The sequence below is a fragment of the Talpa occidentalis genome, unplaced genomic scaffold, assembly GCF_014898055.3.
Source record: "Talpa occidentalis isolate TD23 unplaced genomic scaffold, MPIMG_talOcc4v2.1 talOcc4.11, whole genome shotgun sequence".
Lineage (NCBI taxonomy): Eukaryota > Metazoa > Chordata > Mammalia > Eulipotyphla > Talpidae > Talpa > Talpa occidentalis.
In genome coordinates, this window is record NW_023601104.1 from 81,276,404 (window position 1) to 81,302,126 (window position 25,723).

The 25,723-nt window shown below is 45.6% G+C and overlaps 1 protein-coding gene and 1 long non-coding RNA gene across 2 annotated transcripts in view; both read left to right on the forward strand.

Moving 5' to 3' along the window:
* The first annotated feature begins 25 nt into the window (after positions 1–25).
* LOC129145212 (uncharacterized) lies at positions 26–11,259 on the forward strand. Its single transcript, XR_008550432.1, has 3 exons — positions 26–377; positions 9,074–9,255; positions 11,166–11,259. It is a non-coding gene; the product is annotated as an uncharacterized LOC129145212 (long non-coding RNA).
* Positions 11,260–15,852: 4,593 nt separating this feature from the next.
* PTPN21 (protein tyrosine phosphatase non-receptor type 21) overlaps positions 15,853–25,723 on the forward strand; it is a 55,228-nt gene continuing 45,357 nt past the window's right edge. The window contains exon 1 of the mRNA XM_037503742.2: positions 15,853–16,115. Within this exon, the coding sequence (XP_037359639.1) occupies positions 15,936–16,115 (180 nt within the window). The 5' untranslated portion in view covers positions 15,853–15,935. The remainder of the gene's footprint in view (positions 16,116–25,723) is intronic.

The window sequence follows — 25,723 nt, forward strand, 5'->3', positions numbered from 1 at the left end:
TGCTTCCGCGGCCCCGCGCCGCTCGCGGATCCCGGGGGGCGGGGCCTGCTTCCCTTGCCTCGCCCCCACTGACTCATTTTACTCGCCTTTGGAAAATAAGGATAAATTTAATGTGCAGCGGAGAGGTCCCTGACTTTGGTTTGAGATGAGGGTTCGAATCCAGCCTTCGCTTACTGAGAACGTGATGTGGGTCTAGACGTGCACATGCAAGTCCTTCGTTTTCCTGCTCGTCGGGTAGACTGCCCCCTGGCGGCCGCGCTGGGACTGCGTCTGCAGGTAGGAGGGCAGGACACAGGGGCGACAGAACCAGTCATGGTCCCTTCTTTGGCTGCAGTTCCTGGGATTCTCCTGTGTATGGTTCTGCCTTTCTTCTACAGGTCCGTAAATGCTCCCCCTCCTGCGCCTCTCTAAACCCCTTCTCTGGAGGACGTGTTTTCAGGACTTTGACTATCACTTATATGCTGATGATAACCGAATTTTTCCTTGCCCAGAGTTCTCACCTATACAAACCACACTCCCAAATGCCAGGCTACAGGCATTTGTATTTTCTCCAGATTCAGCACATCAGAATTGCAGTTTTCATCTTCCCTTTCCCCCCACCCCTCTCAGATTGGTTTCTACTCCTTGAGTTCCTACTTTTATAAATAGTAACTTTGTCCTCCCTGTCCATGATCACAAAACCTTAGAGTCAGAGTAAGCACAGAGTGAGATCTTCCTTCTCCCCCATGTCCACTGATTCCTGAAGTGGTCCCTCTTTCTTAACCAACCATTGGCTACATAGCAGATGACCACACTTCAAAACAAGTCTTTCACCCACCCACGGTTTGCATGGATTGGGAAGGTGAGCTTAGCTGGATCCTGTTCAGGGTGTCATGGGCTGCCCTTGCACTGGCAGGCAGGCCGTGCTCTCTTCTGGAGGCTCCACGGAGGACAAAGCCATGTCTGGTTAATTCAGGTTGTCAGAAGTCATTTCCATGCAGGTGTATGAGGAAGGGCCCCAGCTTTTCCTGGCCCTTGTCTAGAGGCCATCCTCAGGTGATGCCAGTTGCTCACAGTTCTACCCTGGGCTTCTTCAACACTACTGACCTCAAGCCCTCAAAGAAAGTCTCTCAGCTCAGGAAGGCCCAAGTCCTATTTAATGGGCTTTTGCTTGACTAAGCCAAGGCCTCCCGAGACCTGCACACACAATCAACTGATTTAGGACCTTAATTGTATCTGTAAAGCCCTCACCTTTGCCATATTCTTTAGCTATAGGCAACTCACAGGTGCTGCCTATACTCAAGGGCAGGGGATCATCCAGACTGTGAATAGCAGGGGCAGGCAACGTGGGGTCACCTCAGTCTGTCTGCCACAAGACCCTTCATATCATATTCTTTTTTTTCCTTCTGAATTCATATGACATCTATGCAGGAGCGACCAGTATGATAGACTTAATATGCTCTCTGTAATGTTAATTTTTTTCATTTTTTAAAATGTATTTATTTATGCATAAAGAACTGGGGTACAGGCCAGAGGTGGGGGGGTAAGAGGATTCACCAGAGACAAAGTGGGGACCAGAACAGGTGGATCTACTGAAATACACTGCTGAGGAGAGCAGCCGGTAAGACAGGAGAGGTCTGCTGCACCATGTGGGTCACCTCCCTGGCAGGCTGGGGATAGAACTCATGCTGGAGTGACTGCGGACAGCTTCATAGGTTGTGTCTTAACCCCTTGCGCCACCAGGGAGGCCCTAGTTTTGTCCTTTTTTTTTTTTGTAATGTAAATTTTACACGTGTGTTTATCCTCTGGAACAAAATTATAAACTACTAAAAGTCTCCAAAATTTCTTTCAGCCTGCTCGGCATATAATAAGCATTTATTAAATATTGGTAGGATAAAATAAATTAATGACCTATTTTACCAAAGTGTTCCTCATTGATAAACACATTCAACATTGATGAGAGGCCCCAGAGCAGGATAGCTGAGAAGAAGGATACCAGAGCCAGACTATCTGGGCTTGAGTCCTGATCCTACTACCTTCCTCTAAGACTGTAGGTAAGTTGCTTATCCTCTCTGTTCTTCAGTCTCTCCCTCATACATAAGTATGATACCAGTGTCTCCTTCATAGGTTTATTATGGGAGGAAATAAGTTAGTATTGAGGAAGTGCTTTTGAACTGTGCTTGGTTGATAGCAGTACTGTGTTTGGTGATTAAAATTTAAATACCTTCCCCAAGGCAGATCCTGTGCAGGGAGCCAGAGTACAAAGATGAGCAAGACCAAGCCCGGGTTCTCAATGACACAATCCAAATGACACATATGTTATCTCTACTTCTCTTCCTACCAACTCAGAACTAAAAATGAAAACACATGTTTTACTATTACTGGATACAAATTACATACTCAATAGTTAGATAATAGGCAAAGAACATTTTATAAAGAAGAATGAATGATGTCATGAAATGGTATTCAAAATAGGGAAACTTACTGACATGTATTCAGGAAAGAGTTCACTTTCAGGACAATCCACTTACAGCTGTGGAAAAAGGACTTGCTGGCTGCAAGTGTGAACTTGCACATTTCAATCACAGGAGTTCCCATGTCTGGGTATCAGAGGGGGCGTCTTCACCAAACCGATGGGGGTTGGTGGTGCAGCACTGTTGCAGGTGCTTCCCTGTAAGATTCAGCTTTACAAACCACATGGAATCTAGAGGAAGATAATCAGGATGGCCTCCTGGTATCTCCAGCCTCCTCTGAGGGCAGCATTCCAGTCTGATGTGACTCATCATAGCGTGTGTTTGAGTGGGGGTGGCAGAAGTGGGGGGTTTAGGATGGCTTCCTTCGGTCTGAAATACTTCTCTTCTATTCCTTGAATGCTTTATTCACACTCAGTAATAAGCTGATCACAGTGCTAAAGCAGGTATTACTACTCCACTTGGAATTTATACCCATAAATATATGTGTAGCTCCATAAAAAGAGGTGGTACCATGTTCCCTGCCTTAACTGTGGGCAGAACTGAGCATCCAGGAAGGCAGGTGGGATAGAGGGGAAACAGGAAGAAAGACATGTGGAGAACTGCTTACTTGTTTCTAGGCTTTGCACTTACACCAGGAACTTGGGGGAGTTGGAGGAGATACGTGGAGTAGAGACATTTGGAAGAGCCGTGGGTGAGAGACACATGGAGTGGGTGACAATGAAAACCTTCATCTTAACTTGTACTTTGATTTTGCTCCTTTTGTCTCAAACTTGCCTGGCTCCTTCACCCTTTTCCTATAGTTCCCTGCCAGAAGGTGCCATAGACTTTAGGCAAGCTTTGGGCTTCAAAGGCCGTGCTTTGGGCCAACACTGTTTGGCCGGACATTTACCCATGAGGGAATGGGTAACTTTGGTATGTTTGTTTGTTCATTTTTCTGGAAACTATTATTCTTGCTTCTCTATGCACAACTTTTTAAAAGATTGATTTATGCACACAAGAACTGGGGTACAGACCAGAGGTTAAGGGGATGAGAGGTGTAAGGGGCAGGAACGGGCACAGTGCAGTTTTTCTGATCCCATGCAGACCAGGTAAAGGAGGAGTCAGAGTCCTCAGTGGTTTTGCAGGTCTTTTATTGGGGTTCACCAGGCATATGGCAGGCAGGGGTGCTGGCTGGGGCTGGGAGGCTGGCAGGCCTCCCAGCCCCAGCAAGTCTTCACTCTATCTGGGCTCTCTGGCGTTCTCTGCTTCTGCTTCGGCTTCTCCTTCAGGTTCTGCTGCTGCTGGCTGGGGCTGCTAGCGTCCCCCCGTGACGCCGCCCTTAAAAGCAGTCTTAGCTCAGCTGAATCCCATCTACCTATGCCCACACCCTATTCAGGTGCCCGCCATCAGGCATGCATTCAGGACAAGGATCCATCATCTATCCTGATGGCGGAAGGGCAGAAAAGCTGACATTTTCTTTACCTACAGTCCACCCCCTCAGGGTTTCTGCCAATAGTCTATACATATATATACAATTTCTAAGCAAACAACAATGCAGCCATGGCCCACAAAAGCAAATACATCAATATAACAATACAATATAAAAAAATACAACAGAATAAGTCCAGGCAGGGCACCACCAAGTGCAAGACAATATTGGTACCAGCAGATGAGCCACCAAATCTGCTGCCGAAGGCACTGCTCATACGAGGGAGGGGAATCACTCACGCATCTACTATATCACACCAGGAGCCGTCAGGCTTCCTGGCCTTCTCTGGCTGTAGTCTAGGCTACAGGCACACACAGCATCCACCCCCAGGATGCACTAGCTCTGGGTTGGCAATTTTATTCTGTTGGGGGTAATCGCCAACCCTCAGGGTTTCTGTCTGCAGTCGCTCCAACACTCGGCCTTCATGGCCACCCATGCGATACCCCTGCTCTCAAGCCAACCACTGCACAAGCACATGGTTGGGGATCAAACTTTGCATTTGGCTTGGCTCCACCAAGCCACATTCCCCACCCGTCCCAAGGAGGGCTCCTCAGCTCCTCACCCTCACTCAAGAATGAGCAGGGCATCACCCATAGGTGATTACGAGACTCACAGGGCTTCAGCATACCCAGGCTGCTTAACAGCCGCTTTAGGGCTTCTCAACTTAGCATCAGCACCAGCTTTTGCCACCTTAGTTGGCTTTTCTCCTCCACCTGGCCACTGGCATACACAGGCTGCTTTGGCCATCTAGGCCCACTGGCCACCCCCGATTCTCAAAAATAAACATAACCTGCTAAGGTCCTCCGCTTCTGGCGGATTGTCAGTCCAAATCATCAGTTAATCAGTCTATCAGTCCATTGGCCTCTCCCTGCTTCAGCAATGGCCTGCTGCCTCAGGGGTCATTGGCTGGTCCTTTCGGTGTCGTTGCTGGTCCTATCCGGTGTCGTTGGCTGGTCCTTTCCGGTGTCGTTGGCTGGTCTTTCGGGCGTCTCCTTCACGCCAGGTCTCATCCTGTAGCTCGTGGACGTATCCATCTTCTATACCGCCATGGTGCCTCCAGCGTCGTCACAGGCAAAGTCTGTCTCCTTAGTCCCTCCAGGTCTTCGGAGGGCTCCAATACCCGTCTGCATGGATCCTGCCGACTACGCCAATTGTAAGGGGCAGGAACGGCACAGTGCAGTTTTTCTGATCCATGCAGACCAGGTAAAGGAGGAGTCAGAGTCCTCAGTGGTTTTGCAGGTCTTTTATTTGGGGTTCACCAGGATATGGCAGGCAGGGGTGCTGGCTGGGGGCTGGGAGGCTGGCAGGCCTCCAGCCCCCAGCAAGTCTTCACTCTATCTGGGCTCTCTGGCGTTCTCTGCTTCTGCTTCGGCTTCTCCTTCAGGTTCTGCTGCTGCTGGCTGGGGCTGCTAGCGTCCCCCCGTGACGCCGCCCTTAAAAGCACAGTCTTAGCTCAGCTGAATCCCATCTACCTATGCCACCTATTCCAGGTGCCCGCCATCAGGCATGCATTCAGGACAAGGATCCATCATCTATCCTGATGGCGGAAGGCAGAAAAGCCTGACATTTTCTTTACCCTACAAGAGGATTCACCAGAAACAGAGTGGGGAACAGAATGGGCAGACTGACTGAATACACTGCTGAGGGGAGCAGCGGGCAAGACAGGAGAGGTCTCTGTGCCATGTGGGTCAGCTCCCTGGCCATCCGGGGATCTAACATGTGCTGCAGTGACTTCAGATAGCTTCATAGTTCTGAGACTTAACCCCTTGCGCCACCAGGGAGCCCTCTCTACGCACAATTATTGTATTAAAGATCTTACACATGGCAGCATCCCTTTAGACCGTGCATGTTTCAGGATCCTGGGTGTCCTTCATTCTGCCCACTAACATATTTACCTACTACAATTTCTATGTATATAGATCCACCCACCAGGATTATATAATCAGCTGTTTCCCACATGATGAGCCTGGAGACAGGGCCATGCATCTTATTTACTTTACTCTTGCAGCAGCTGGCTTCCATTAAATGTGGGAGGAACAGACACTTTTTTTTCAGTAGTGAGTATCACATGGTATGTCTGTCTTTGGATCAAAGTCCTAAGTGTTGGAAATTATAGTCGCAGCATTTTTGCTTCCCTGGCTGACATACTTCTCTTCATTTTCTTGTCCATTTGAAGAAACACATTGTTCACACCATCACATTGCTGGTGTCCAGGGGAATCTATCACTAAATACTAACTCTGGCAGCTGCAAAGCTGCCGCACCTGATGTGGTGTTGAGTATGGTAGGCAAAACATAGAAGGAGCATTCAGAGACTTGAAATTTCACCTTTCAAGCTCTGGCTCCCTGCCCTCTGCCCTCAGGCATCATTCAGAGCAGCACCTGTCCAATTCAGAGCCTTCCAGAGTATGGTGACGTGTATAGTGAGGCACAGTGAGTATTCACCAAACTATCATGACAGATTCATTTCTTACTTCCTTAGAAAATAATCCTCAGTGTCCGACTGAAATCAAAATTTCCTTTCCTTTTTTGTGCACAACTGTCTTTTATAAATTTTAGTGTGTTGGGGGCCTCCCTGGTGGCCTAGGGGTTAAGTCTCAGCAATATCACCATGATCGATCCCCAGCCAGGATGCTAACCCATGTATGGCGCAGCAGACCTGTTCTGTCTTGCCCGCTGCTCCCCTCAACAGTGTATTTCAGTCATTCCACCTGATCTGCTCCCCACTCTGTCGCTGGTGAATCCTCTCACCTCACCCCCCACACCTCTGGCCTACATCCCATTTCTTCTGCACAATAAATAAATAAAATCTTAAAAATAGATAATATATAAATTTTAGTTTGGTGATTTTAATAGCAATTACCTTGAAAAGAGTGGACCAGCAAGTTTGCCAAAGAGAATCTCTGTGTCTCTGTTCAAAGTGAATGATGTAAAGGTCAGGACTGTGAAAAGGAAGAAGCCCAAGACTGGGCCAAATCTCCAGGGTCTGTTTGGAGTATTGACAGGCCAAGCTTTTGGATTGTCTTACATGGATGCCAGCAAGAACAAAAAGAATCACCTGGGAGAGGAGATACTGATGAGTGTATGGAGACTCCGAAGACATATGTGCCTGGAACGAAAATGATGTTCAGGGCCTCCCTGGTGGCACAAGGGGTTAAGACACAACCTATGGAGCTATCTGTAGCCATTGCAGCATGAGTTTGATCCCCAGACAGGGAGCTACCCACATGGCACAGCAGACCTCTCCTGACTTGCCCGCTGCTCTCCTCAGCAGTGTACTTCAGTCAATCTGCCTGTTCTGCTCCCCAAGCTGTCTCTGGTGAATCCTCTCACCTCCTGCACCTCTGGCCTGTACCCCAGTTCTTGTATGCATAAATAAATAAATCTTTAAAAAAAAATGATGTTCATTGGCATTACGAAGCCAGAAAGGGCAGTGTTGACCGCTTATCTCAGAACAGCTACTAATGACTAATTGTGAGTGTTGCTTTATTTATTATGAAATGGAAATGTCTTGTGACTTCGTTAATGTGTACCAGGTTTGAATTGTTCTCATATACCAGAAATCAGATCATAAATGGCTGAAAGATTATTTTTGTTCAGTAGTCCTGATTTAAATAAGATTGGTCAGTGGTTAAATGATTATGATCAGTTGTTTGCATTTTGATAGCAATTTCAGTTCAGGAAGTGCAATGGCTTTTTCCCCCTTCTAAAGGTATATGCTTCAACTTGATTAGTAATGTTGAGCTTTTTAGAGATGGTGAATGTCATCTCAAAACATGTAGGAGATTGGTTTTTTGTATTTAGATTTATATAACTGGTTTCATTAATAGATTAAATACCCAGGAAATCCCTTTGCTGTCTCATACAACAGAACAATACTTGTGTATTCACTTGTACTCACTAGTCTGATATAGGTGATGGCTGAGGATAAGTTAGCAATGTCTACCTTATCTTTATGGTTCCAACTTTGCCAATTGAATCAGAATCTCCTTTATCTAACAAAAAAGAAATTTCTGGAGCCTCCGTGGTGGTGCAGGGGTTAAAGTCTCAGTGCTATCTAGCTATCACCAGCCACGCAGTATGAGTTGGATCCCAGGCCAGGGAGCTCACCCACATGATGCAGCAGACCTCTCTTGTCTAGCCTGCTGTTCCCCTCAGCAGTGTATTTCAGTCAATCCACCTGATCTGCTCCCCACTCTGTCTCTGGTGAATCCTCTCACTGCCCACCCAACCCCCAGCACCTCTGGCCCACATCCCAGTTCTTGTATGCATAAATAAATAAATCTTTACAAAAAAGAAATTTCTTCACATGAAAAAGTATGTTTAATATGCTACACTTTGAATCATGTGATATAAAGATATGGATATGTAATTGCTAAAACACTGACAGAATAATCGTGAGAAGGGTACATAGGAATGCCGTGAGAAAATCATACAGAAAATATATACAGAAACCCTATTGAAATCAGGTCAGAGAGCTAGAAGAAGTTCCTGTGCTGTACAAGTAGCAAATGATAGACCCCAATATACCTTGCATCTCTGAGGGGGTGTCCTCTTGCTTCCTCTGCTTTAGAGAAGTCCTCTTCACCTAGCAGCAGCAACCCACAGTACAGGTGTATAAAGGGGTGCTAGCTTTTGATCGGGGTGGGGGGGTGCACTCATCTCCACCACAAGACTGTACTTCTCACCTACATTTTTATTGTTGTTCTGGAATAAACCTATTCTGTTGGTGAAATGGGTTAAAAAAAAATAGCTGATTGCTTTTTGCTTAAGTTCAACCTGGGAACATTGGTAGTCCCAGGAGGGGAGTGGCTGTCTAGCAGGCAGGATGGAAAGATTTTTTACTTATACCCTTTGTCTCTTGTATTAAATCATTTTATAAATGACTTCACTTCCTTACACGCTAATAATTTTATTTATGTGTAACACTGTCAAGGGTTGTTCTTAGAGGCTTGTCAGGGGGATGTGGCAGGCAAATTAAGATGATTAAGGGAAAATAGAATCAAGTATGTGGTCAGCAGATGACATTGTCGACTGGGAGAGAGGAAGTTCAATGTGGTTCACTAACATCACTTATGTTTTACGGTCATTTCTATTTTTAAAATTCTTTCACTTTCTTCCTGATTCAATTAACACATTTTTTTTTTTTTCAGTGCCTGCTCTCAGCCCAGTGGTGTCCTAGGAAAGAAGTCTTCATAAAACAGTTTTTAATGTTCTTGCCAAGTGTGGGGATCACTGTGGAATGGGGTGGCTAGAAAGTTGTCTTGGAAGCAAGAGCCTTGAATTGAACCTTGGAGAGGAAAAGAAGGCTTAGACAAACTGGTGGGGGCAGGAGGTGCTACTGGCCAGGAGTAACAGCTGGATGGGGACATTCAGGGAGAAGAGAAAAAAAAGGATGGGTCAGAGAGACTTAAGCCAGTTTAGAATGGCCCTTAAAGTTCAGGCAGGAAAGCTGAGCCTGGGGGCCGGGGGTGGGTCCACTGAGAGTGATAAATCCTCTAATAGGTAAGCCCAGCATTAGCATGGAAAGAAGAAAGAACTAAGAATCAGATGCAAGGAGACCACCTTGTTGCAATAAGCAAGATATAAAATGAGGGTTTGGATTGGATTACAATGGCAGGGGCTGGGGTGGAGGAGCTGGGCCAGATCCAGAGTGAAATGAAAGAATTTTTAAGACATTTCACAGGAGGAAATATCAAGTCTTGATAGTCTGGAGATGAGAAAAGGAGAAGAGTCACACATATTTTCAATTTTTCTGGCTCAAAAGACCAAAAAGTGACTCACTTTCACATCTGTCTTTTTTTTTTTTTAAAGATTTATTTATTTATGCATACAAGAACTGGGGTACAGGCCAGAGGTATGGGGCGGGGGTGAGAGGATTCACGAGAGACAGTGTGGGGAACAGAACAGGCAGACTGACTGAAATACACTGCTAAAGGGAGCAGCCAGCGAGTCAGGAGAGGTCTGCTGCGCCATGTGGGTATCCCCTGGCCGGCAATCGAACTCGTGCTACAGTGGCTGCAGATAGCTTCAGGTTGCATCTTAACCCGTTGCACCATCAGGGAGGCCCTCACACCTGTCTTCTTTACACACACACACGCACACGCACGCACGCACGCGCGTGGCTCCTCTCATGGTATCTAGTTGAAATATCCAGTAGAACCAGAATTGAGCTATGGTTTCCATTAGAAACAGCAGACGAATCTTATTTGCCATAAACTACATTACCCAACTTGAATAATGCCGGCCGAGTTCCCCCAGCCCATTCATACCTCTGTGGGGACCCTCACCACTTAGGCCTTGTTGGATTATGTGCGTGAAGTGTGAGGTGTGCTTTATCACCCAGGAGCCCAGAAGCCAGGGCATCACGGCTTATTCATATAAGTTTTGTCAGTTATCGGAAGAAAGTGAGATTTCAGTGAAATGTAACATAAAAGTTTTCCAGAAATAACAGCATGAAAAAAAAATCATTAAAATGTACACAATAGGGCCTCCCTGGTGGCACAAGGGGTTAAGCACAGCACTATGAAGCAATGTGCAGCCTCTGCAGCGCGAGTTCGATCCCCAGCCGGCCAGGGAGCTACCCACATGGCGCAGCAGACCTCTCCTGCCTCACCTGATGCTCTCCTCAGCAGTGTATTTCAGTCAGTCTGCCTGTTCTGTTCCCCACTCTGTCTCTCATGAATCCTCTCACCCCAACCTCTGGCCTGTACCCCAGTTCTTGCATGCATAAATAAATCTTAAATTTTTTTTTTACACAATAAAACCTCTCGTCGAGGCACAAACCACAGCCCAGCAAAGAGCAATTTTGTAATGGTGTCAGGGTCGCACAGTTCGATTCCTGGGCTTAAGTGTTTCAATACACTAATAAAAACAATGCAGCGTGACTATAATCTGAAATAATAAACATTGCTAATAGGGCCCGGAATTAAAGCAAACACGTCAGGAATATTTTACACAGCTCACTGGACAGTGGTTATTATTATTCCCGTTTCACAAGGGAGAAAGCAGACACACAGAGATTAAGACCTTTGCATGAGGACATCCAGGTAGCAAATGTGGGCGCTGAGATTTGGAGGCAGACAGCTTCACTCTTGGGGTCCCCATCCTTAAACGCTCTATTCTGCATTGCAAATGCAGACAACCTTTTGAGACCCAGAGCTTATTTGCTATACAACATTTTTTGGGGGGAAGGGAATAGGGGCTTTTTCCATTCAGTACTAATCAGTGTTTTCCCTTTTCCAGAAGCTTCTATCCTTGGAGTTAAGCACGGAAGCGTATCTGAGTCGTGCTTGGGAATGCACAGGAGTAAACGAGCAATTCCAGCAACAACAGCATTTTGCAGACCAGTACCGACCCAGGAACAAAACCCTCTACCTGGAACCGACCCAACGTCGCCTGCCCCTCATTTTTATTAAAAGCCTTGCTTTATTTGGCAACTCCTAAAATAAGTGGTCATATGATTAAGGAAGCCGCGGCGCGCCCCCTCCCCGGCGGCCGGGCGCAGCTGTCCGCGCCTCCCCGCGCCTCCCCCGCCCCCGCCGCCCGCATTCCAACTCTCTGAGGTCACGGGCCGCCGCCTCCCCGGATCCGCCCGCCGGCCCAGGGGGAGGGACGCCGGTGCCTGCTCGCGGCTGCCCCGCTGCTCCCGCCGCGCGCCCCGTCCGCCCCGTCCGCCCTTCCGTCTGCCAGCGCCCCGGCCCCCGCGCGCTCGCTCCGCGCGGCGCCCCGAACGGCCGTGCCCCTCCCGGCCCGTCCACGCGCCGCGGCCGCCGCCGGGCCCCGCCCGGGGGATGGTCTGCGGGCCGAGTTTGGGGAGACAGGAAGTGAGGCCGGCGGGCCCCATGAGCGCGCCCCGGCGCGGGCAGGCGTGCGGGTGCGGCGGCCGCGCGGCGGGGCCCCGGAGGCGGACCGCTGAGCCGGGCGCGCGCCCCGAGGATGCGGGCGGGAGCAGGTGAGGGCGCTGGGTCCCGGCCGCCGAGGGGAGGGCGGGCGCCCCGCGGGGCGGTGGGGTGTGTCCGCCCGCGGGGAGCTCGGGGCGCGCCGGTGCGCCCCGGAGTCCTGGAGGCTGGATCGCGGCCGCCGGCCCGACGGCAGGAGCGTAACAAAGAAAAGGTTTCTCTGCCAGGCGCTCTCTGAGCTGCTTGAGGACTTTCTGGGGGTCTTGAACCTCTGAACTCCGGGGCTGCTATTTCGGCTTCAACCTGGATGAGGGTTTCCAGGCGCATTTGTGACTCTCGGAAGTAAGTGCGAAATTTGCCGGAGTACTTGGCGAAAAGGGGAGTAGGGAAGGGCTGTTGGGTGATGGCTGGTTTTGTTTTTGGAGTAAAGCGTGTTTACTCTAGAAAAAGGAATTCTTGGGTCTGCAAATTCCGATTTGGGATTGTTGCAAATCCTGATTAGATTGCACGCTCTTGGCATGCTAGTCATATTTTCTTTTTTTTTTTTTGCTGAGAAAGCCTTATAATAATAGCGTGTGCTCGCAAACACGTTGCAGACTCTCCGTGCGCTCCAAGTGACAACCGCTGTATGCCTAAGAGTTGCTGACAGATCTTTTTTTTTTGTTTGGGATGTGACAGCACTTTTACTCTGCAAGTAGTTTTTTTCATTGGCATTTTATTCTCCATCGAGTATCTACTCATGTTCTGTCCACGAGAAACTCAGGCTTGACTTAGTGTTAGAGATGTAGGTAGTACTCTAAAAATGTCATACATTCTCTCCTTTTAATGATTTTTTTTATTTTACAAAACGTCATTGGCAAAATTACATTTGCTGAGGACCTTAGCAACAAGGGGGAACTACAGGATTCAGAACTCAACTGAATTTGAAAAACTTTTGGAAGGGCATGTGAAGAGGAAAACATTAAAATTGACTCACAATATCTGGCTTTTGAAAAAGAACAATTTAATGTATTTTTTTTTATTACAAAACAAACATGTTGTAAAAAAACAAAGTATCTCTAAGCTTTCTCTTTCAAAAGCTATTTATGATATGATTCCTTTTCTAGTTAGGTAAGTTATAATTCCAGACCCAACTATCTTTCAAATTATTGCCCTGTATTTTACATCTGAAACACACCCTTCAGGAAACATCTTAAATTTCTACTCTTCTATTCATTCATTACTTTATGGCATCATTGGGTAGCTAATGCTGTACAAAGCTGAAAGTTAAGATGTGTAAATCATTGATTATGTTGTAAATTATTAAGCAGAACATTATAACACAGTAAGTTTTATACAAATAAGCAAAGCAAAGCTGTTCTTATGGCTAGCTCTTGAGCAAAAAATGCACTACACACACCCTTTAACTTTTTCAATTACATTCTAATAACCAATATGAAAAAAAACACTAATTTTTCTTTATCCCCATACTGTAAAACATTTCAAATATCATGGACAATTGAAAGTTTTACTTTGTGTCTGCTTAATCAGGGTTTAGGTTAATAATTAAGTTATATAGTGTAGTATCTACTGCCTTCCAGGCATAGCTCTATCTTTGTAGTGAAGATACTAGCATATATGAATACCCCTAATACAAATATTCATCTCTCTTCTATATGTATGCAGTATCTTGTCTCTTCATCTACACTAACTCTTCTGTTTCTCATCTTCAAAATTCTTGTATCAAATTGAAAGCCATCACTTCATCTCATGCAAGAGAATTTAGTGTATCTGGATGTATGGAATATAAACTTTTTAATTTATACAAACACAGCTGACTATTTTCTAGTTAAAAGCTTATTATTTAAGGTTTTCATGTCTTGATTTTTTTTTTCATTTTGACTTAACTATTTTAGCTTATATCATGACATAGCAAAGGGCACTGAAAACTCCAGGTGAAGATACTATCATTTCATATTTCCATTTCCATTCTTAGTTCGGTGTCTTCTCTTATAGAATGCACTCAGAAAATGCTATTAACATAGTGCTTTAGGAAGTTCCAGGGTTTTTTTTTCCCCCTCTCATCTTCCTTCTCCTGCTACTTGTTTTTAACGTTCACTTTATTTTCCTGATTATAACTAGAGATCTGAAAACCAAACCGAACCAAAACAAACCGACAAAACAAACCAAAAGACCAAGAGAATGCGGCGATTGGGGCCTTACTAGAGAGACAGCCCTTTATGTAATTATGGCATGCTTGTAATCTCCTTAAGGGCAGTGGCGGCTTAGGATCGGCTTAGATTTCCCACAACGCCTGCTACACAGCCTTGTACCTGGAGACGCAATACACTTTTGTGGAATGGAATTACAAAATATTGAGTTTGGCAGTCTAGGGCAAGAGCTCAATCCTATTCTCCAGCTCTGCCATTCGCCCACACCTGAGTGCCCATCACCTCGGGGCTGAGACGCAGTCTGGGGGCGGAGAGAGCAGAGGACCGCGAAGGAGGACTTTGGGGTCCCCTCTAGGGTAAAGCTGAGAGCCCCTTCTCGCCAGGCCTGGGATGTGCCTGGCGGACAACAGGGCTGGGGGCGAGATTATCTGCCCCAAGCAACTGCCACGGCCAAGCCTCCCCGTATAATTCTTGGGGGGGGGGCGGGCAAGGGGCCAGGGGTGCCCACTCTCTGCCCAGAGGAAAACAAGGTGGATCTGGACCTTTGTCGACTCGTTTGGAGGGGGAAATCCAGCCAATGTAAAAATCTCCAGCTGCCGCTCACCCTAGGTGAACTCTGCTCAGGAATTACCATCAACAAAGTGATTGAAAATGTAAATCTTGTATTTTGAGGGTCTCGAAGCTCCAAACCAGGAACGAGAGGCGCCGCACCCACCCCCTAGCCGCCGTGGCGCTCGAGTGGGCTCCTTTAAATGTTCCCTCCGGGAGCCTCGGGCTCGGTCCCTCGCGACCGCTTCCGTCTGGAAACGCGGCCACGCTGGAGGGTTCCGGCACTGGGAGGGTGCGCGTTGGCCTGGCAACGGCGCTACTCTTCTGGCGGGGGCGGGGCCGCGGGGCGGTCGGGGGTAGGGGGGGGGGTGAGGGGGGTGGGGCGCGGGAGGAGCCGGAGCCGGAGCCGGAGCTTTGCGCTCGGGGCTCGGCCTCGTGGGCTTGCGGAGTCGCGTTCGCCAGGTGTCAACTCAGGATGGCGATGCAAGCTTCGCTCGCCTCCCCTGCTGGGCCGCGGCCCTCTCAGGTGAAGACCCGCCGACTCTTTAGGCGCCCCAGCCCGAGAGGAGCCGGGCCACGCGTCCCAGAACTTCCTCGCCTCGCGCGGTGATCCGGTAACGAGCATTTGGAGGGTCTTTGCTGAGTCTGCCATTGATAGAGCGAATCGGTCGCGTGACTCGATGGAGACACCAGAAGGGGCGCTGCAGGGGCTTGTCAAGCGCTTGACCCCGGCTGAACCCCAGCGCTGCGGGTGTGGGGGGTCAGCCCCCCGCTGATGGCGCCGGGATCCGAGCGTGGGGCTCTTTCGCAGGTGTCTTGCAGTGATCTCACTTAAGGACTCAAGAACCCCGACATCTGGGGTATTGGGGAGCCAGAAAGAGTTAACTGAAGAAACCAAATTTAAAATAGAAAGAGGGTCCCTCATGGCAGCGGCCTTGGAGGCACGGGGCGTGCCAGCCCTCCCTGTGGAATCCCAGGGTAGCCTCAGGTGTTTGTTGTCACCTCCTGAGGGCTGGGTCTGACCTGGGGCCTCTGTCTTGGATGATAAACTTTCTCACAGCCCCCAGACCCTTTGATGCCAGCTTTTTCCAGAGGAGATTCCAGAGCAGAGGAGAGGGAAGGCTTATTTTTTGGCTGCTTTGTTGAGTTTTTATTTTTTAAAGAATATCCCCGAGTCGCTGTTGCCCAAGTCACCTGTGCCTCTCTTCCGCAGCTCTGGCGTGGGGTGCTCCCTTCACCTGGTCTTTGGAGACTCGGTTGTGTTTTAATGGCGGCAGCAGCTGCTGGGTAAGCAGCCTGAGACTGGATAGTGATCCCGAGCGGAGAAGAAGATCGCTCTCTCCCGCCGCCACCGCCGCTGGTTGTGTGGTGGTGCTCTTCGCTCTGTACTCCTCCACGTTTGAAGGGAGAAGAAGATGCCACTGCCATTTGGATTGAAACTAAAACGCACGCGGCGCTACACAGTGTCCAGCAAGAGCTGCCTGGTTGCCCGGATCCAGTTGCTCAATAATGAGTTTGTGGAGTTCACGCTGTCTGTGGAGAGCACAGGCCAGGAGAGCCTGGAGGCTGTGGCTCAAAGACTGGAGCTGCGAGAGGTAAGTGGCCAGGGAGGCTGCAGGTTTCTCTGGCCTGGTTTCGCTCCTGATTTACCAGCCACTTGGAAGGCATCTTATCTTGGCTGAGTCTTGTCAAAGGTCCATGCCCATGATACCTGAGTTGTACCTGCAAGCCTCCCTTCCCATGAGAAAGTCCAGTGATGCAGAGCAAGAGGTATTTCTTTGGGAGTGCCCCATTAGAGAATTAACAATGCTTGAGTTTGAAGACGTTTATGTGATCCCCCGAAATGAAACCTGAAAATACGAATGCATTTTGGATTATTCCAGTTCCCATTTTCTTTTCTTTTCTTTTCTTTTTTTTTTTAATATCCAAAACAGCAAGCTTATTATAAAAGGGAAAGAAGAATAAAGGACATTTCCCAGCAAAAGGGCTGCCTCATAAGGGAAAGGTTTGCTTAGAGAAAGGCCTGTGTGGTCTCAGGTGGGCGGCCTTGAGGAGAGCTGCCTTTGCAGAGGGAAGTTAGTGAAGAGAAGCCCCTGCATGGTACAGGTCATGGGCAAGTAGGAAGCTGCTGCCCTGCAGAGGGACCGAGAGTTGGCAAAAAGGAGCACCTGCATAGGCACAGGTGGGTAGAAGGGCTGCTGCCCCAAGTCCCCGTTTTCTTTTCTTTTTTTTTTAGATTTATTTTATTTATGCATTCAAGAACTGGGCACAGGCCAGAGGTGCGGGGTGAGAGGACCCACCAGAGACAGAGTGGGGAACAGAACAGGCAAATTGACCGAAATACACTGCTGAGGGGAGCAGCGGGCGAGCCAGGAGAGGTCTGCGCGCCATGTGGCCCGGGATGGAACCCGTGCTGCAGTGGCTGCGGATAGCTTCATAGGTTGTGGAGGCCCCCAAGTTCCCATATTCTAATATCTTACATGGATCTTCCTGACCTAGCAGTTTACTGACTTCATTCGTTCTTTGATTCACTCGCTCACTCAACATTGATTGACTCTTTTGCACAGTCCAGGCCAAGAGTGTAAAGACACATTGCCTGAGTTAGAATTCTGGATTCTTCACCAACTAGTTTCACTTTGGGCAGGTTTGTGATCTCTCTGAGCTCTGGTTGCCTCTTCTGAGCCATGGGGATAGCATTACCTAGCCCTCAGAGTGGTTGTGTTATTTAATGTGCATTCAAAACCATAGCCGTAACTCTAATAACTATTACAGCAATCATAGGGCGGTTTATCCTGGAAAAGCCCTAATCTAGGTGGGAGAAAGTTGGTGCAGTCCTCCAGTACCCACATAGTGTATTATATTTAAAATGTTACCTAAAATGATTGTGAAGGAAAGGGCTGTTATTAAACGTAGGACCCTTTCAGTCTTTGGCAGCCTAATTTGGGGTAAGAGAAAGGTGGAGAAACTAGTTATTTCATGTAAATGCCCATGTGATATTCCTCCCTGGAAATCCAAGTGATTATAGGAGTTCATAAAAAGTCAGGAATAGGTTGATCATTCAGCATTGAAAGACCTATTAAATGACAGGCACACATGTACTAGGAGTTCAGCCTGGTGTCGGTACTAATGAGAAAAAAGGCTCGATCTGTGCTATCATAGGGGAAGTAGAGGCTCTACAGACCACAGGGAGGGCCAGCCAGGGAAAATGCCCTGGCCCAGTAATCGGATCTGGGTTCTGAAGGAGGGGCTAGTGTGATCCTGTCCCGACTGAAAAGCCTGTGCTGCATGAGGCCAAAGATTTGGAGGCTTCTGATCTACCTGGAGCCTGCAGGTGGCAGATGAAAGTCTGAGAGCAGGGGCCACATAGTGAAGGGTTGTTTTTTTTTTTTAAAGATTTATTTTATTGATTTATGCATACAAGAACAGGGGTGTAGGCCAGAGGTGTGGGAGGGTGAGAGGATTCAAGAGAGACAGAGTGGGGAACAGAACAGGCAGATCTACTGAAATACACTGCTGAGGGGAGCAGTGGGCAAGACAGGAGAAGTCTGCTGTGCCATGTGGGTCAGCTCCCTGCCCAGGGATTGAACTCATGCTGCAGAGGCTGCGGATAGCGTGACAGCGCTGACTGACTTTCACCCCTGTGCCACCAGGGAGGTCCGAAAGGGTTTTTTTGACGGGTGTGGCACAATAAGATTGTTCTGTGAAGAGTGAGCCTCAGGAAAATGATTAGAAAGGTGTAGATTATGATCACCTGCATTTGGAGGGGGATGGAGAGAAGTGGTGGAATCTGGAGATATTTAGGATCTACCTACCAAGAGACACGGAAAGGCTAGCAGCAGTCTAGATTGATACTAGTTTCTATTGTAGAAACGATGGGAACTATACCTGAGAGAAGAAACATAAAAGAGCAGGTTGAGGGCATAAGGAGAGGTATGTGGTGAGTTCAGTTCCGGAAGCCCTGAGTTTAAGATGCTAATTGGAGAGGTTGAGCAGGCTGAGGGCTGTGTGGGTCTGGGCCTCAGGCAAGAGATCCAGGCTAGAGGGAACAGTTTCGGAATCATCAGCCAAGGTCAGTTCATCAAAGTTGGAGAAGCAGACTCCTCAGGCTTGAATAGAGGAGGGAAAACCTTGGCAGGAAACTAAGATGAAGCAGCCCAGGAGGGAGAAAAATAAGCCTGGACAGCTGACTTCAGTGACCGGTCCTGCTTACTTGTGTTTATTCCATCTTTTTTGCTTCATTTACCCATTTTTCCTATTTTGTTTCTTCCTGTAATTTTTTTCTTCATGCAAGGTCTGTCTCTAACCACTACAGAGTCAACTTCTTGAGGAACTGTGGCTAATTTATTTTTGTACCCACAGTACCAGGCTTGGAATGTGCATAGCGCACACAGTTTGTACTGAGCCACAAGGATTGCTGTTTCTGTTAGGCAAGAAGTCCAGCGAAGTTGCCATACCCTCATTTGAGGTTATCAGGCTCCAAGACAAGCAACTTCATTCAGCTGTGGGTATGACTGATTTTCAGCAGAAGGTAGAATGCTTTCAGTGCCTTGATCCCTAGAAAATGTCTTGCTTTTTTGGGCAGACCCTGTCCCTCCATTTCCAACATTTAACTGCAGTCCTGGTGAGAAAGTTAGTTTGTATAGTAAACTTTCCCTTTCAGAGCTCCAGAATTCCTGCTCTGCGGCATGTAAACAGAAGCTCCAAGCCTCAGGTCTAATCTTACCAAAGCCTGTTCATGATAATCTGAGTCAGGGCAACACCTGTTCTTAGTTTGTGTACATCACTGAATTCAGCCAGTGACACTGTTCTCTTCTTATCTTGCACAATCCTCCCATCAAGCAAACTCAGAATTATCAAAGCTGTAGATCAGACTGATAAGCTTTGCTGCTCTTCACATTTAAATTGAGAGGAGAAAGTCTTAACTTTCCTTCCTTAATTGAACACCTTTTCAATTCTATAATGACAATCATACGACCTACCTAATAATACCATTATAATCCTATATGTGGAGGCTGCAGTGATAATGATAATATTTGATTTCTTAAGCTGGATGTGTGCATATATGATGTTCATTAGTCTTCATATTTGGGGAATATTTTATAATACATTCAGAAATGAAACAAAAAAGTTAAAAAACAGTTAATATACTTTTATCCAATTTAATTAACTTAGATTGTTGACTGTTTTCCCTATATTCACCATATTGGAACTGTGGAAAGTGACTTTTAAAAATGAAGAAACAAAATCCCCACAGGAAAATATTACTGTTCAACAGCCTCTCAGAGCTGTTGAAATTCTTTACATGTCATTGAGTTTCACACTTTTCAAGAGAGGCTGGAAAAGACTTGATTGAATTTAAGGAAAATTAGAAGACATTCTCTCCAGCTCTGAAAGTATACGCTATGGAGACTGATGGAGGTGGTGAGACAAGAGGTGTCATCTGGGCCAACGCATTCCCATGGGGCAGTATCACCTTATTGGAATCAGCAGTCAGAAGTGAGGTGGTCAGACTTAAAACACCTGATGTCTCAGGAAGTGTGACCTGCATTTACCGAGCTTCCTGACAGTAATCTATAAAACCAGGATGCCAGCTTGGTGATTGGCAATGAGATATGGAACTTCCAAGGATCCCAAGTATGAGTACCCTCTGGTCAGGCCCTGAGTTCCCTGTAGGCCAGTCACATGGGAGCTAGAGCAGGCTGGAAATTGCTTGGTGAGGATGGAGTCTGAGAATGGAGATTGCCCCCAAAACCTTTTCATGTTTTCATAATGGGACTAACACTGCCTCCAGAACCAGACAATTACCTTTGAGTCTGGGTACCCTTTCTAGGCAGTCCTCAGGTGGGCATGGCCTCTGTTTGCTTCTTGAGAACACTTGCAATAGACGGGTTAGGACATTTGCCTGTTGAGTCAAAGGTCTGGGTTTGGATTCTATCTTGAGTAAAAGGGCTGGGTTTGGATTCTATCACTGCCACTTCCCACTTGTGTGACCTTGGGCTATTTAACTTCCCTAGTCTACAGTTTTCACCTGTAAATTGGGGATAATGATAGTATCTGCTTGATTGTGGCTGTGAGGATTAAATGTTACGTATCTAGCAGAGGACCTGTTATTTAGGAAACTCAATAAAAGTTCATTGCCACCCTGACTTCCATTTGAGTTACAGTGACTAAAGTCTCTTCAAATTAACTCTTCCTACTTTTGTCAGTATCTTTGTTTCTTCCATTTACTAGTAGGATGCATGCTTGTTTGTAAACTGTTCTTACATTACAGACAAGTACAGTCAGTAGCTGTTGGTAATCACACTTCATTTCTTGTTTTTTTTTTTTTTTTTAAACATTATTTATTTTGTAGAACTGGGTGGAGGTGGGTGTGTGTGTGTGGGGGTGGGGTGTGTGTGTGTGTGAAAGTATTCACCAGAGACAGAGTAGGGAACAGAACAGGCAGACTAACTGAAATACACTGCTAAGGGGAGCAGCAGGCGAGACAGAAGAGGTCTGTTGAGCCATATATGGTTTAGCTTCCTGGCTGGGGATTGAACTCAGGCCTGACGTGATAGTGCTGAGATAACCCTTAGGCCACCAGGGAGGCCCACACACTTCATTTCATAACTGTTAAAATTTTAGCATGCCTGGGCCTCCCTGGTGGTGCAAGGGGTTAAGCACAGCACTATGAAGCTATGTGCAGCCTCTGCAGCATGAGTTCAATCCCCGGCCAGGGAGCTACCCACATGGCGCAGCAGACCTCTCCTGTCTTGCCCACTGCTCCCCTCAGCAGTGTATTTCAGTCAGTCTGCCTGTTCTGTTCCCTACTCTGTCTCTGGTGAATCTTATCACCCCCCACACCTCTGGCCTGTACCCCAGCTCTTGTATGCATAAAAATAAAATCTTTAAAAATTTGGTATGCCACTGTGATATAGCATATTTGAACTTCTGTTTCCATGCCAGCAAAATTGATTTGTACAATGTCATTGTTTCATTGCTCTCAAAAAAGAGCTTTAATAGGTATTTATTTCTCCATTTGCCTATTTCTTCCCTCTTACCTTCAACCTAACCCCTAGGATTACTAGGATTACAAAAAAGAGTTTTATAAAGTTTTGGATTAAGGTTTATATTTTTTATTTAGGCATGTCTTCCTCAAAATTTCTTTTAAAATCTCATATTACCTTTGATAATTTTAACATGCTGTCATGGATTATAATTAGATTCATTGCAAATGATCAGGATTATTTCTTGTCAGTGTTGCCTTTCTCTTACGGTCCTTGACTTAGAGTTACATGTGGTAAGAGTTTTTATTTTAAGTTTTAAAATGGTCAGTTAGGAAACAGGAAAATTATAAAAACTCTAGAAGCCCCTTGAGAATTTTTTCATGCTTTTGTTCTGATACACTCTGTTTTATAACATAAATCTTAAGGGCAGTTTTCTTCCATTCATTGCTGAGCATTGGGGAGTCGAGAGGGGAGGACCTAACTTCAGTTTTAAAGTTGAGATAAATACTGAGTCATCCTCAAAATTACCTTCAAAGCATTTTGTTGAATAAGATGAAAAGTTTAGCAAAATTTAGAAGTTCTTACTATGGTCTCTCATTTAAAAATTATAATTAGGTTACGGATATTTGGTTACTCTCTTGTGGTTTATCAAAGATCTTCAGAAAAAGCTTTTAAAATTGAATTTGAAGTCTATTACACATACCCAAGTTTTTGTTCTTTAGAATGTCAGCTCCTTCAGAGTAGGGCTTTTGTTTACTGTTACATCACCAGCGTCTGGAATTGTGCCTTGCACCTTACATAAATAGTTGCTGTGTTAATGTCTACTTGGTTTAAAAAATTTCAGTTCTTGTTTCAAATTGAGATTGACAAGCGTAGACATCAACTCAGTTAAGTCAGCTTGGACCTCAGTTCATAAAGCAGCCTTGATTTGCTATATGATTCCGTTTCCTGAGTAGAGTTTGTACACAGGTACACAGGTACTTTCTCTTTAAACTTTTATTTCTTTTTGACTTTGGAGTGTCAATAACCAACTCAGAAAATGGTCTTGTTTCTGTGACTTCTATGAGGGAAGATTGCTATGTCCTGGAGTTTCAACTTCTTTGCTGAACTTTGAACAGATTCTTTTCAGAGTGTTTTCTGGCTGATAGGAAATTTTTTGACTAAGGGGTTAATGGAGTAGAGAAGAATCAAGCCCATGATACAAACTATTACTCAAGCACAACTTTAGAAAGTGTTCTTGGCCACCAGAATGTTTTATTTTAAATTAGCGTCTTAGGTATTCCAAATATCCACTGACCTTATCTTGACTGTTATCTGAGTCGACCTCAAGAATTTCATAGCATTTCCTTCTGTACTAGCTGTTTTCATTTGGACTCTAAAAATAGCTGAAATATGTGTAAGACATAGTACCTCCAAATTTTTAAACTTTTTTTGACTGAGGAGTTATGCATTCAGGTATGTACACTATAAAACAGATAAGATCAATGTATAGACAAGGATTAGTAAATATTTTTAGTTATATCAGTTGGGCCATCTGAAGCAAATATAAATTTTAGACTGGCCTTTCCACCTAGATAAAGCAAGCTTTCCAAAACTGGTTATAAATAAGCAAGGATTTTTTGAGATTTTTCAAATTTTCTGTTATAGTTCTCATTTGGCCAAAATACTAAAAACTAACCACATACATAAACAGAGGAATTATACATACAAACATGGATATAATGTGCATTTTATAGTATTTATATCATCACATAAGTTATTACAAAATTCGGAAATCTGTACTTGAAGACATGGAGTATAATTCAGCCTTAGCTAAATTTCTAATTAATTTAAGAGCTAATAGGCTGAGCTGTTTTTCTTCCAATATTGGATTTTTATCACCTAAGAAATACTAGAGATATCTTGATTCTGTCACTATCATTTTCCCACAATAGGGTAGTCTCATGACCACAGGGAATTCAACATGAATTTGCTCATAGTGGGGAGGTTTGTGAGTTGAGTTACAAAATTGCAGAAGTGGGGAACTGAAGGTGTTTGGGGGCTCCAAGCCGGGTCACTGTCCCCGGGTAGGGTTTCACATTCCATTCTGTAGTGCTGGACGCTTGAATGGCTTTCTACTATCCTACTTACCAGGGCATGAACATTGTGCTGGAAGCTTAACATACCTTACCTCATTTAATCCTTACAATGAATTAACGTCATTTTTCCATTTAAAAATGAGGAAGCTGAAGTTCTGGAAAATTGGGTGATTTGCTTAGACAGTCTGAATGATCACATGCTCGTAAGCAAAAGAGCCAGGAATCTAGTTTGTACGTGTCAGACTTCTGCTTGAACTTTGACTTTTAAAGTTATAGGGGTCAGGGGCCCCTTTGAGAATCTGGTGAAAATGCACAATTGTCCATACAATTTTCAGGTGGCTCGTGGACACCTGCTCCATGAGCCCAGGCTATGGGCCTAAAAACTGCGTGGATGAGACAAATCTTTCCCCTTCTTTTGGCTTCACAGGATCTTTCCCTTTAAGGTTTCTTTTTCCAAAGTGAAGGTGCTGGTAGGATGAAGTATTTGTGACTAATTTAAAACCTTCATATTTTTAAGAAAATAAGTTACCACTAACGTATATTCTCCCCTTCCCCCACAAATGCTCTTTTTCATGACCTTTATCTGCAAATCTCAGGAAAGGCCATTTCCTCAATGGGACAATTTACTGTTATGAAAAGTTCCTTTCAAGAAGGAAAGGGAGAAGGCTCTTAGTGGAAATTCCTTCATCACACCACTGAGGGTAGTTCTGTCTCTGTCTTCCCTACCAGACAGCACCTTTGTGCCACCTGGGAGGTGTGTGGCATTTCCTCCTGGAATGAATGGGTGACTCATACTTCCTTTGTGCATTAAGCACATACCTCAGCCAGTTGTTGCACCCTCTGCTTCATTCTTCTTGTTACATGCACTCCCTGCCTGAAAGTGGCATTTCCTTTCCTGATAACAGTGACTTTGTTCATGTCACTTTCTTAATAATATATTGGTTTAGCAAATTTTCCTTCTTGTTCTCCATCTGTTAATGGCACTTGAATTTTTTGCTTAAGACGCTAATTTTACTGCAAGAAACTGCACATCACAAATCCTATATGAAAATTGGCAGCAAGGGGTAGACACAACTTTCCTTCTCAAGGATTTGCACCACTTTGTAGATTACCCAAATTAGATTACTAAAAGGTAGTAGTATTTAGATTTATAAATAGGACAGAGTAATTGTGCTATTTTCAACAAGCTTTAGCCCAGTAGGCTAAGGACATAGACAAGTAATCTCATGCTGGGTGGCAGCAGCTCATTTTCTCTGTGAATGTAAAAATATCTTATCTTTGCTCATAGTATAATTATTTAGTGGCTCAGATTTTGACTTGACTAATTTTGATGTCAGGCAAATTTTCAGGGAGTTGAACTTTGTACTGTTTAATTCAGCTGCAGTAGGCAGCGAGGTGTTTTTGGTGCCAGATGAACTTAGGTTCAGATCCCTGCTTACTACACTGTGTGACCCCCCAGAAACCAACAGAACTACTCTGGATTTTGTTTCTTTCACATGTGAAATGGTTGCATGTGCCAGTCAGAGCGATAGCTACTTTTATTGTGGTTATTGGGCACTGACCATATGTGCTAGGCACCATACTCGATCCTTTCCCCATGTTCAGTGTAACCCTGGATGTAACTAACTTCCCCCTCCTGCCATCTCAGTGACGGAGTGGAGCAGGCAGCCTCCAGACCAAGGGGTGGTTCTGACACAGCACACTTATTGACTGGCAACTGTGGTTTTCAGTGTACAGTTATTTTTCTCCAGCCATCACCATTTTCTTTTTCATCATGTCAGTTTGTTCATTACTTGGAATATTTTACTGCCACAAAATAGATTAGAGAACAAGGACTGATGTTACCATTAAGTTAACCAACTAAATTCAGAGCCACTGAGAATTGCAATCGTCATAGTCACTGTAACATTCTTTTTTGAGTTTGGTGTGAATTATTTAGGAAATAACCTTACTTCTCATTCACTCATGTTTTACCCTTGTAGATACTATTTAGATAAGCACATGTTTCACTTGTTTGTATTACTATTACCGGCACTTATTCTGAAGTCGAGTTTACATTAAGTGGTGACTTAAGGAAAAGAACACATAACTTATTTATTACAGTAGGGCGAAAGAAAACTGAAGCATGTTTAATAATGA